We start from the raw sequence: 13,459 nt of genomic DNA on the forward strand, positions 1-13,459 counted from the left end.
ACATTACACCTCAAAAGTTAAATAAATGGGATCCAACAGTATCTGACAGATGTTTTCGTTGTAAAAAGGAAATGGGAACAACAATTCATGCAATCTGGACGTGTGAGAAAGTGAAAAAATTTTGGGAAGATCTAAACCAGATATTAAATAAAATCACAGAAAGCAATATACCAGAAAAACCCAGAGATCTTCCTCCTAAGTAACATAAAAAACAAAGAATTTGGACTTGATTTGGATGGTGCACAAAAAAGATTTGTTAGGATAGCCTTAGCTGTAGCAAAAAAATGTATTATGTCAACCTGGAAATTAGAAGATAACTTGAGAATACAACAATGGTATATAGAAATGAATAAATGTATTCCATTGGAAAAAATAACATATAATTTAAGAAATAATATTACAATATTTGAACAAATATGGGAGCCATACATGAAACACAATAGAGAAAACCTACCGGGGACATCTACCACCTAAAATGACAGAAGGAGAAGGAAATGAAAAGAATTGACTCAGTGGAATTTCTTGTTTATTTTGATTGAGTGACAACATTGTTTGACGGGTTTAATGTATCTTAGATTCTGTACTTTAAATGAATGGGAGGGGAGGTAGGGAGGGTGGGATGGGAAGAGGGAGGGGGGGAGAAAACGACACTGTATATATTTGAAAAGAAAAATGTATGTATCTTGATCAATGTGGTTTATAGTGTGAAAAATAAAAAAATTTTAATAATAAGAGTGCATGCTTGATCCTCTGCTCTACCCCCAATTCACCCATAAATGGGTTGACAAGTGCAGCACCAGTGCAAGCTCAGGGTTTGCTGACGACACCACCGTTGTTGGCTAAATAATAGGAAATGATGAATTAGAACACAAAATGGAAATCGAGAATCTGGTTGGTTGGTGCCAGAACAACAATCTCACTCTCAATGTCAACTAGACCAAGAAGTTTATTGAGGATTTGAAGAATGGCAGACTGAAGGTCTACGCATTTGCCTGCATTGATTGGAAGGAGGTAGAGAGGGTTAAACGCTTCTAGATCCCAGGAGTCCAGATATTGGAGGACCTCTACTGGAGCACATCCAGGTAACCATGAAGAAATAGCCTCTATTTTCAAAGAAATCTGGGGAGATTTGGCAAATCCTCAAATACTCTATCGAACTTCTACAGGTATACTGTGGAAAATATACTGCCTGGTTGCATCATGGCCTGGTTTGGTAATTCAAGTGTCCAGGAATGCAGAAGGCTGAAGGAAATAGAAAACATAGGCAAGTCCATCACAAGCTCCTACCTCCCATCAATTGAAACATCTATGTGAGGCACTCCCTCAAGAGGTCCCATCATATGGTCATGAGTCCATTGACCGTCCAGCAGGTTATATGTCCTGGCAACTGGCAAGAAAATTGAGAAAATGCTGAATTGCCATCAAAAAGCATGTATGTTTTGTCTCAATATATCCAAATTCTGACCATATCATTGTATGTCTTATAGACAAGAAATTCACAATAGAGAAAAGAACCACAATGGATAGGAAGCGTATTGTTCGTCATTTCCTTCCTGTTTAAAGGAACACCCAAACAGCAGTAAATCCTTTAATATATTTCCCAATTTAAAAATTAGCCACAAAAAGGAGCAGCTTTACAATTTTCAGTAAAACAGCCCAAAGTTGGAAAACTTTTCAATCCAAAATGTATGGATCACATTGCTTATAAATGTCCTGAAATTTCTCAGTGAATAATTATTGGAAGGTTATCCACAGTGTAAAATACAATTTATACACCAAACCCTTAAAATTCAGCTTCCTGGAGCAAACACTTTGGGCATTACTGATAATGAAATCGTTGTAGAATAGCAAAATTTGCACACATAAATCTCCTTGGTATTCAGCACTTCTAAGAGAATGAGCAGCAATGAGGAAGCTGATCAAAGAATCAACAGGAAGTTGTACTTCACCAAGGTGTGAAGGAAGAGATCGCAGGATTTCATTTTAATTAGGAAGTCATCTCCTAAATTCATCAAAAATAGCTGCAACTTCAGAGGAAGGAAAGAACTCCATTATACCACTGATTGTCCTGGTGATCACTGCCAATAGTTTTTTTTGCCTTTCTGGTGAAGTTGAAGATATTCAGGAAAAAAACTCGTAGTCTACAATCCGCAGTTGCATAAGGGGGATTATTGACTCTGGGATGATTATATGTCACACTGTCTTGCTGGAGAGCAGCAGGTTGAGTGAACATGTGGCTTTGTAAACTTGCAGCTTTCTTCTCTCTGCACCATGCCTTGACAGTTAATTCAGGATAATGCCAAAGGTATCCCATTGTCTCAGCACCCAGTTTCTATTACGCCGTCTGCAATGAAACCACCATGACAAATCAAGTGCCAATGAAGAGCCAGCAATAGTCAGTGAGGTTGCTGGTCTATCTTTTATGCAGCCTACCAAATAAATGTTGGCTGTACGTCCTCTCACTGAGCTGCAAGATCTGGGCTTGCTGGCTGATGGACTGTATTGAAGATTCTGGCAAAGTAGCAGTGATCAGAGAGTAAATGTTTAATTATGATCATGTAAGAGGTTGTTGCTTCATGGAGCCCTTGCCACTTCCTTTGGGGTTGCCTCAGTGATCAGAGGACAGACTATTGGATTGCGACGAGGTCCTGCAAGGCAGCGAACACCCACAAGTCAAAGTCAGAGCATAGTATTCTGAGCTTCGATGTCAGAATTTTGGCTTCCATCACTGAATCTGGAAGATAGAATAGCTTTCATTTTTGCCACAGTAGAAGCTTGCACATTTGGGCATCACAAGCATGTCTACAGGTGTGCTAGCACAGTTGTCCATCATATCCACTCTGTTAAAGATGGCCTTCAGGCTTTTCGCAATGAACCATTGCATTGTTTATGCCCGACTCAGTTTAGTTTTCTGGCTTGGCTGCCAATATATTTTGACATCAGATTTTTAATGGCAAATCCTTCATTAAGATCCTCTTCTGAACCCTGTGCAAACAAGCCCTCATCACCCTTGCTCCTTTGGACTGACCTCGGAATTACTCTGAGAGATGGTTGTCTTTACCTCCTGTGAGTCAAGCACACACATCCATCTTTCCACCTCCCACATGAAGGCATGGTTCAAAAATTCTAAGAGCCCATTCCTCCCTGTGCACGGCTACTTTCTGATGTCCTGCAGATCACATAGATTGCCATTAGCATTTACTGGAGTTGATGTGCATGCTTTTAGAATCAGAATCAGAATCAGAAATTATTGACGTGAACAAGGCACAAAATTCCTTGTTTTGCAACAGCGTCATGGTGCAAACATTTATATAAACTACCTTAGCAAAATTAATAAAAAATAGTGCATGAAAAGTGAGAGTAAGACTGTCTTTGGTTCATTGATCATTCAGGAATCTGATGGCCGAGGGGAAGAAGCTTGTGCCAATGAGTGCTCATCTTCAGGCTCCTGTATCTCTTTTCCTAATGGTAGCAGTGTGAAGTGGGCATGGCCTGGGTGGTGGGGGTCCTTGAGAATAGAGGCTGCTTTCTTTAGACACCACCTCCTGTAGAGGTCCTCGATGAAGTGGAGTCTGGTGCCCGTGATGTCGCAGACCGAGTTAACGACCCTCTGGAGATTTTTCTTCTCTTGATCGTTGGCACCTCCTTACTAGACAATGGTGCAATCAGCCAGAATGCTTTCCATGGTACACCTGTAGAAGTTTTTGAGAGATGCACATTATGTTTAAAGGTCATAGGCAAGCTCTAGATGCATCTGGCCCCTCTTGGTGCTTTGTTAAGGCATGAAGTCATTTAATAACTCAGCAAGCAGAATGAAGAAGGCATGCTGTCTTTATTGAAGAAATTATGGTGGATAAATTGCACCTCATAATCCCTGTACCCTGTTCTGATACTTAGCCCCTGATGTGTTTAGCACATTAGGGAGCTGGCATCAGATGGTTTATACTTTAGTTCCATTTAGGGATTATGGCAACAGCAAATTCCCTATCAAATTATTTTGAAAATTATAAATTGCTTGTTTTGTCACAAAGGAATTGTGAAAGAAATGTGTGGATATCCTGTCAAACCTAAAGATGTGTCCTGTTATGTTACTTACTTAGAAGGATGAACTTACTTTAAAAATAAACATTCCTATCTATCCCAGGCTTAATAGTGTAGTGAAAAGTTCGTATTATAGATACTGTGGAGCGACTGCAAATTCTTGTTGCAAATAAACCTTTATTAGATGCCTCTGACAAACCACATAATTCTGGATCCTTCTTTCTCCTTGTAAATTTCAACATAAAACAGTTATTGCAATTTAAGAAAGGATTATGATTGCCAGACTTATTTGTTCAGTAGTGAGTTAGTCCTTATACATAGATAACTATGGTTGGATTTGCTGTCATGAACAGATCTTTGCCTGGGGTACCTGGTTTAACTCCTATTAATAGTTCAATCCACTTGAATTGTTTAAATCTTGATTTGCATGCAACTGGAGTGGAGGAAAAGATCTGTAAACAATTTGTAATGTTTAAGTGGTTGGACAAGGATTATGCAAGACTGTGGAATTGCCTTGGGTGTTAGTTTTAAATAGTAAATGAACTGAGAGGTCCTTGATAATGAAGAGACTAGTTGTGAATCTACTTCTAATGCATCAGTGATCCATGTTCCCTGAAGCAAGTACTTAATAGAAAATTAGAATTACATTTTAGGTAAAGCAAGTGGTTCTGAGATTGCCCATTTCCTCAGGTAAATGAGTGCCACATCACAGAAAGAGCATGTAGACTTGCAGCTCTTGCACCAAATTCCAAATGGAATGATCCTTTCAACTAATTACAGCTTCATCTGCATAGTGGACAGTGGAAATGAGTGTAAGAATTACACAGTATTTTCAAGACTCACTGTTATCAATATTGTCATATCCCCATTCATAATTATCCACAGAACTGATAGTAAAAACACAGTGCTGGAGAAACTCTAAAAGTCAAACAGAGTCCTTTGTTCAGCAAAGATAATAACTAACGTTTCTGGCTTGAGACCTTCATTGAGTCAGGCACCCAGCACCCAAACAAAATGGTGGGGGGCGGGGGGGGCAGGGGGAGGAGCACAGTCCCAAAGACCAGGAGGCAAAGTTCCTCACTATTTGCAAAAATTTACTTCTGTCGGTGACATCGGACCCTGGGAAAGGGGCGGGTGGGGGGGGGGGGGGGGGAATGCTCGGAGAAGTATCCCTCCGAGCTGTGCCACTAGCTTCAAACTCCCATTCTACTTTTGCTGAAGTTGTGGACAGTTCGGAGGCTCATCAAGAAAATTCACCTCTAGACTAATGTGAAAAATAATCATTCCAACTTCTTTCCCAATACACTTCATGACAATAATCAGGTTTGCAGGCGGAACTTGTCCCCTTTGAAGCAGTTCGAAATTTTAATTTAAAATTCCAACAAACAATCTTGGATATGTTTAAACTTCATTAACCAGAAGGGAAAAGATCACAAAATAGTTCAATTGTCTAAGGAAGTGTATGATAGAAATAAATTAATGTCATTTTACTGTATTTTCTTTGATTCTGTATTTTCTATCCTCTGCTCATTTTTTATTTTCAGATAAATCTTCCCTCCATTGACTGTTAAGAAATTATAAGTGGGTTTCCTGTCCTGAAGTGTAAAGTTGTGCATAACAATAATGTATCATATTTATTACAGAGCAATAAATAATAAGCTAAATTGGTTTGTTTTTACTCTGACAGAATGCAAGGTTTGGCGAAATCCACTTAATTTATTTAGAGGAGCGGAATATAATCGGTGAGTAATTCTATGTCTAGTGTTCAATAGAGAACATGGAAACTTCTCATTTCATTATGTAATTATTATTTTTAAGTTGCATATATAATATTATCATGCAGTGTTACAAAATCAGCCATAATCCTGTTTCTTCCTGAGCTGTTTAATTTCTATGTGGTATACCTAAAGCTGAAAAATAATCATATAGATCCACCACAAAACTGTTCTCAGCACCAGCTACGACAGAGACATATAGTCCTTTCTTATTGTTAGTTCAATTTAAGCAAAAAAAAAAGGTTCTTATTCAGTAAAAGGCAGGAGAATAATTTTTGAAAAAGAACGTTTGTATGACATACTGTTGTAAAGATTGTATTCAGCTAATTCTGTCACTCAGAAGTGCTAAGTTTGATCTTTGTTGCCTTGTGTTCTTTCATAGGTATACATGGGTAACAGGAAGAGAACCACTGACGTACTATGACATGAATCTTTCTGCTCAAGATCATCAGACCTTCTTCACATGTGAGACTGATCACTTACGGCCTGCAGACGCGAGTAAGAAGGACTGTAAGATGGAAAACTCAGACATTTGTGAATATTGCTTTCTTTAATTACTGTTAAGTTGTTAACCCCAACCCTAAGCATGTAATTCAAAAGCCAACGGAAGACACTGATTTGAGGATGGGATGGTGGGCACAGATTTCAGGCTGGTTGGTGGGTGGGTGACTGAGTAGACAGTTAAAGGGGCAAAGAGCCCGTGTCTCCCTCTGACACCGTTGTGGGTGTCACTGTTTGGCCTTGTGTCCTCTTCTCTTCTTCCTACAGAACACTCTGACACGATAATTGTGACCAAGTACTTCATTTCTCTTAGTTGTAAACACTAACCCCCCCGCCCCATCAGACCCCTAATGTGGCTTGTAGATGGTGGAAATGCTTTGGGAAATCGGATGATGAGTCAGTCATTGCAGAATATACAGCCTTCGACCTGCTCCAGCCATGGTATTTATAAATCTAATCCAGTTAAATTTCTAGTTGGTTGAGTCTTCCAGAACATCGACGTTGGAGGACAAAGTGATGATAATGTCATTATGTGTCAAGGTTTGGTGTTTAGTGACCCAGCACTTGTATCATGGTCATGTTACTTGCCACTTAATCAGCCCATGTCTAAATGTTGACAAAGATTGCTGCAAACATATTCTGTTTCAGTTTGTATTTTGAAGAGTCACCAGTGAAATTGATTATTGGAGAATGAGGAAACTGGTTCTGAGCAATAGAATTGTGTTCATAAAGCTTCTTAAAAATGATTTGACTTAGCTTCCAAATTGCTATCCTGCAAGAGAGTTGTCTTCATAATGCAATCTAGCATCCAATAATAAAGCCACTGTGTTTAACTCATCAGTGTGTGGCTGCAATAATTGAAATACTGTAATCATATCAGTGATAAACTTTTAAATTAATGTATTTATATTTTGAGGACTTTGTTATTCTAGAATTTATTTGTCCATTATCACCTACTTTTTTTAAATCAGAAAAATGAATGCTACCAAAGCCAACCATTTAACTGTTTCCACATGATGGGAAAGGGTAATTGCCACACTGGGTATATCTCAAGGAAAAATTATTTGTAAACTAATGCCTGGGCTGGGAAGGAACATGTGAACTTTCAAATTCTAGTGGCAAATTCTAGTTTTAAGTAATGCTTTTATTTCATTTGAACAGTAATGCAGAAAGCTTGGAGAGAGAGGAACCCACAAGCAAGAATCTCAGCAGCACATGAAGCCTTAGAATTAAACGAGTGAGTTCTGTTCTACCTGAATGTGATGTGTATTCTTAACATGCCCTAACGACCCATATGCAGTATCTTCCATAGCAATATATTTTAACACCGTAAGGGTTCCACGCTTATTTTACACATTTTGTACAGTTTTTTCCACTAAGTTCTGACCAGACCACTGTCCGCTTTCCACCCAGGGTATTTTGGCGTCCACTGCTACAGCCACTGCAAGCAAAAAGAAGGACCCAAAGTGGAATAAAGTTCACCATGTATGTTCTTAAAAGTTACCTGGGAGTGGTTTTAAGGCTGTTTCAGAAGTAGAATGCTTGAACCGTGCTCTTGTGATTTGTGAGATGATCTGATCTACGCAAAGAAACCACTGCCTCTTAATCACTCCTGGGTGTCTATTTTTGTCCATTCCATTGAATTGCCTTGGCATCATGCCAGCTGGTCTGAGATTTGTACAATCTGCCACTCCCGTTTAATTCACTCACTGAGGCCTATTACGCAGAAGGCTTTTGCTATAGTTGCAGATTCAGAAAGGTTTCAGTGTTTGGCTTATTAATTGCTCTTCAATTTGTGAAAATTAAAACTAACAGCAAGCTAGAGCTTGTAGCATGACACCAACATGCCCCAGTGTGCACATTTAACAGGAATTAATAACCTTTGTCATTCAAAAATTTATTGGCCAAAACAGTTAGTTGACGCTGTCACAGTTTTCAATATTATTCCACTATGTCTTTTCAGATTGAGATTTTTTAGCATTCCTCACATCCAATAATCTGTTTTATTCTTGATTAAAATATTATAAATGATTCAGTGGATCAACTTCCCTTTCAAAATGGCCAAGTTACCAGTTTTTAATTGTGAGCCTGTGCAGAGAAGATTGGATTCTCCAATTGCAGAGACATAAACCAAACAAGGTGACTCGAGCCTCTTGTGCTCGTTTCCCTGAAGATCACCATTTGTAGTTGTGGTACTTTCCAATAGGCATTTGGAAAACTTATTATTTTACATTCAGTGCAATCATTCATTTCTGGTATCTTATAGCTGAAGTTTTGGAAACATTGGTTATTTTCAATGTTTTGTAGCTCCTTGAGTATTTTTCATATTTTACAGAAAATAAAATTAGCCACATAGTGCTAAAAATCATTATTAGTGACGATTGCATGTATTGCATTTACTTTGTAAGTGTGTCATGGGTATTCCCAATAATTTGAAGACACTGTGCAGAGTGATTCTGAGTAACTAAATAGTAAAGTAGAGAATGAGAGTCTTAAGGTAAAGGGCTAGAGTATTAACTTAGAATCATGGGATCAAATCTCACACTAGGTTAGGTAGTGAATTAAATAAAGTCTGATGAATTGTGGACTGGCATGAAGCCAGTGACTAGGAAAAGGTGTCAAAATCCAGTGAGTTAACCTACGTGCTACAAATAAGAAACCAATAAGCTTTAATTTGGTCTCCCTTGACACCAGTCTTACAACACTGTGTTTCGATATGCCTGCCTCAGTTGTTTCATAGCAATCAGGGATGTATTTTAACATTTTGCCCTCATCCCCAAAATATATATCTATATTATTCTGATTTTTGGGGTTCAGTTTTAATCAAGAGAACTTTAATCAATTCCTGCCACTTCTCTTAATCATGTGGAATGTACATCTCACTTTAACTACAATTTTGTCGTGCAAGCAGAACACATCAAACTTTTGAAATTATAAAATTCCCAGCCTAAAGCATTGAGTGTCCAGTATAAGAGAGTGCGATGTGCAGACTTAGATAATACGGTGTCAAAAAAACGCTGTATAATAAAACGATATAAAAAACATTTTTTTTTGTTGGCCAGAATGTTTGGTTGATGCAGGTGTTAATCCACTTGTTTTAATGCAAACCTTGTTGAACAAGGAAAGTGGAGCATTGAGATCATTTTTTCTCTGGGCACAGTTTCGAGTAAAATTATAATTCAATTTAATAAAGAATTGTCTCACAGTTGTACTATATTTGCTTTTTTCTAGTTACAAATGTTGATGCATAATGTTCAGATTACTAGTGTGCAGCTACATACAAAATGACTAAAACCAAATGGCTCTGATGCAAATCTAGTTTCAGCTTCTAAAACCTGTGTTTTTATACTAGAAAAAACAGCTTAACCAATTGACAATCTCTGTTCCAAATGGGTTTCTTTCAGGATCTGTGACCAGAATGTCACCACATTGAGGCAGGATTTTCATCAGATCAGTAAATAAAAGTGAAGACATCCATTGTCATTTGAAAGTCCAATCCAAAATTTGCAGTTTCTTAATGTTATGGGTGTGGTACTATTATCCTCCTCTTGCAGTCAATGCTTGCTTAGTTTGTAGTCCTGTGAATGTTGGCACAGCTCTTGGTAAGATATGCAATGTATTTTCTGTAGGTACTTTGTGCACATAGCTGGCGAGACCACCATAATAAACAATTCGACATGGTCATCAGTAACTATCTGATAATTGTGCGGATTGTACTTTCCAGCCATGGGACGGGTTAATCATTTAGTCATCGAGAAATACCGCTTTAGCCACTGAGACCACAATGACCATTAATTACCCATTTATAACAATCCTATGCTAACCCCTTTTTATGTAATCTGGGTTCCTGTCAACTCTGCCTAGATTCTACTCTGCATTGACACATGAGGAACAATTACGGTGGCAATTAAATTGGCCGATACGATGTAGTACTTAGTGGAATGCCTTTACAGCGCCAGCAGTCAGGACCAGACAGGGGTTCAAGTCCCGTGCTGTCTGTAAGGAGCTTGTACGTTCTCCCTGTGTCGGCATGGGTTTTCTCTGGGGGCTCTGGCTTCCTCCCACTGTTCAAAAACATACCGGGAGTGTTGGCTAATGGGGTGTAAATCGGGCGGCGTGGACTCGTGGGCCTGTCACTGTGCTGTATGTCTACTTTTTTTTTAAATCATGGGGTGTGGGCAGAAAGTGGAGCACCTGGAGGAAACCCACAATGTTACAGGAAAAACAGGCAAGCTTCAGACAGCATAGGATATCAGGATCGAACCAGGTCGCTGGAGCCTTGGAGCTGCGAATCTTCAAGCTGTGCTACTGCCCAGGTGGAAGGAGAGTTGCATTTGCTTTTATTTCTCTCCTACCATATCTAGGAGGCATGAAGTATATTTCTAATTTTATAATTGCTGCAATTTGATATTTCCCAACTTGGCATGGACTGGAAATCAAACCAAGCAGTTAAAAGGAAGTTCAGCCACTGAAAACGATTGTGGTGCACATATGTCCGTTGCATAATTTCTGCCGTGTATATCTTTAGGGGTATTTTGGTCTTTCAAGTAGAACGCCCCAAATCTCGAGCAATGTAGCTGCTATGGTGTTCGGTGCGTGTGGAGAAGTGATCTTGCATTTGTTGGCCAAGCCTGAAGACCTTTACATTACTAATAAGAAAAGAAATTTTCAGCAAGGAAATCTGATTGTTTTTTTCCAGGTCTGATCTATATCTGCACCAAATTGATTGACTCTTTGGAATAGTCTACTAAGCCACGTCATTCAAAGATATTTTTAAAAAACAAATTTCCAAAGTGTGAATCCAGCGAATAAGGCCAGCATTTATTGTCGTCCTGACTGCCTTTGAGAAGGTAATGGTGATCCTTCACCTTGGCCTGCTGCAGCCCTTCTGCTGAAGGCAATCTTGCTGGTGCTGTTGGGTCGGCAGTTCCAGGATTTAGTCCCAGTAATGATGAAGCAATGATTACATTTCCCAGGCAGGATTGTGGGGAGAAATCTGATGATGATTGTGCCCCATGTAGCTGCTGCTCTTCCCCTACTGGATGTTAGAGGTCAAAGGTTTAACAATGGAGGTCACATGTTTGGGAAGAGCTGTCAGAGTAGCTCAGGTGAGTAACTGTAGGACAGGTCGTTATTTGTACACAGTTCAGCCATAGTGTGATGTTGGCAGAGAGAGTGAAGATTTAAGACTGATGGATGACTAATAAACCTTGGCCTTTCTAATGGTGATCATATCCTGTAAACAAATCAACAGCTTAAGAAAAAAAATACCCATTTTATAATTTTATGACCACAGTAATTTCAGGTGAGCTGAAGGGTAAACAGGCATGAATCTTTTTACAGGTGCGCAACTGCGTATATTCTTTTGGCTGAAGAAGAAGCTACTACCATTGTGGAAGCGGAAAGACTTTTTAAACAGGCACTAAAGGCAGGAGAGGTTTGTTATAGACGCAGTCAGCAATTGCAGCACCATGGAGCACAGTATGAAGCACAACACAGTAAGTACCCTGCCTACGGCAAATTAAAACTACCCATCCTTGACGACCAACGATTTTATTTCAATTTTAGTTCACTCATGGTCTCTTACTTCAGGTTTTGGAGAATTTGGGTAGAGCTTTCGGGGGGGGGGGGGGGGGGGGGGAGGGGTCAGTAAGTTGATCGGATAAAATAAAAAAAATCCAAGAAATGCTTTAGTGGCGAGTATTGCTGTTAATTATGGAGCAGTCTGTGTGTTCACCATCTTAGCAGCTGAGATTTTAGTGCCAAGAGAATATAGTCCAGGTATATTTAAATTTAGACATGTGGAATGGTAGCAAGCCCTTCTGGTCCACAAGCTCGTCCTGCCCAAATGCACTAATTAACCTCTAAACGGCGTATGTTTTTGAAGGGTGGGAGAAACCAGGAGCACACGGAGGAAACCCACACAGAAACAGTGAGGTCGTACAAACTCCTTACAGAGAGCGCCAGATTTCAACCTGGGTCACTGGGGCTGTAGTAGCCTTATGCTAACTGCTATACTAACTGTGCCACCCTAAAGAACAAAGAATGATGTAAGTTTGCTATAGAAATACCTCAGCAGTTAATCTACTAGTCAACCATGGATTTAGTCACTGAGTAGGGTGGCTGTTTTTCTGCACAGCTATGAAAGTGGACTTCCAAAAGATACTCTACTTAATGAATGGAGGTCTGTGGAAAATAAATGTTGGGAGATGCTGGAATTTTCCGATTTCAAGAGAGTGAGATTCCACATTCAGACTAGGATGGGGTGTTAAGGTACTGTGAAGGAAAGGAGTAGGAATTGGAGATCTTTTATGAGTGATTGGGGACTCGTTGGTTAGATGAGTGGATAGGAGATCAAGGCTCGCACTTGGTATGTTGCCTCCCAGGTGCCAGGGTCAGGGATGTCTCTGATCAAGTACACAGCATTCTGGAGGGGGAGAGTGAGCAGCCAGACATCGTGGTCCATATGGGGACCAATAACATAGATAGAAGTGGGGATGAGGTCCTGAAGGAAGAATATAGGGAGTTAGGCAAGAAGTTAAAAAGTAGGACGTCAAGGGTGGTAATCTCGGGATTGCTTCCTGTGCCACGCGCTAGAGGGTAGGAATAGGAAGATGTGGTGGAAGAATGTGTGGCTAAAAAGTTGGTTCAGGGGCAGGGATTCAGATTTGTGGATCGTTAGAAACTCTTCTGGGGAAGGTCTGATCTACAAAAAGGATGGGCTGTACCTGAACTGGAGGGGGACCAATATCCTGGCAGGCAGGTTTGCTGGATCTGTTGGGGAGGGTTTAAACTAGTTTAGCAAGGAAGTGGGAATCACAATGAGAGTGTGGAGATTAGGGTAGAAGAACAACTAGATTTGAAGGGAGAAAGGAATGAAATTGTTAAAATTAATGAAGGAGAGGGGGTTGTAAAAGTAGATGGTAATCAAAGGAGTGACTGTGGGGGACATTCTCTCAAGTGTATATATTTCAATGCAAGCAGCATGGTGGATGAGTTTAGAGCTTGGATTGACACATGGAAATAAAATGTTGTTGCCATCAGTGAAACCTGGTTGCAGGTGGGGGATGATTGGCTGCTAAATATTTCAGGATTCCATAGCTTTAGATAGAACAGGGGGGATAAAAGGTGGAGGCTAACAT

General features: G+C 39.8%; 1 protein-coding gene across 11 annotated transcripts in view; it reads left to right on the forward strand.

Moving 5' to 3' along the window:
- Positions 1-13,459, forward strand: part of LOC138746083 (suppressor of tumorigenicity 7 protein) — a 152,720-nt gene that overhangs the window by 115,443 nt on the left and 23,818 nt on the right. For 8 of the 11 annotated variants that reach the window (XM_069903882.1, XM_069903878.1, XM_069903879.1 and 5 more), the window contains exons 4-8: positions 5,729-5,783; positions 6,199-6,350; positions 7,479-7,554; positions 7,731-7,802; positions 11,661-11,815. In XM_069903882.1, the coding sequence (XP_069759983.1) occupies positions 5,729-5,783; positions 6,199-6,350; positions 7,479-7,554; positions 7,731-7,802; positions 11,661-11,815 (510 nt within the window). The remainder of the gene's footprint in view (positions 1-5,728; positions 5,784-6,198; positions 6,351-7,478; positions 7,555-7,730; positions 7,803-11,660; positions 11,816-13,459) is intronic. The other 3 variants (XM_069903883.1, XM_069903885.1, XM_069903886.1) reach the window with 3 other exon arrangements.

The sequence above is a fragment of the Narcine bancroftii genome, chromosome 11 (assembly GCF_036971445.1).
Source record: "Narcine bancroftii isolate sNarBan1 chromosome 11, sNarBan1.hap1, whole genome shotgun sequence".
Lineage (NCBI taxonomy): Eukaryota > Metazoa > Chordata > Chondrichthyes > Torpediniformes > Narcinidae > Narcine > Narcine bancroftii.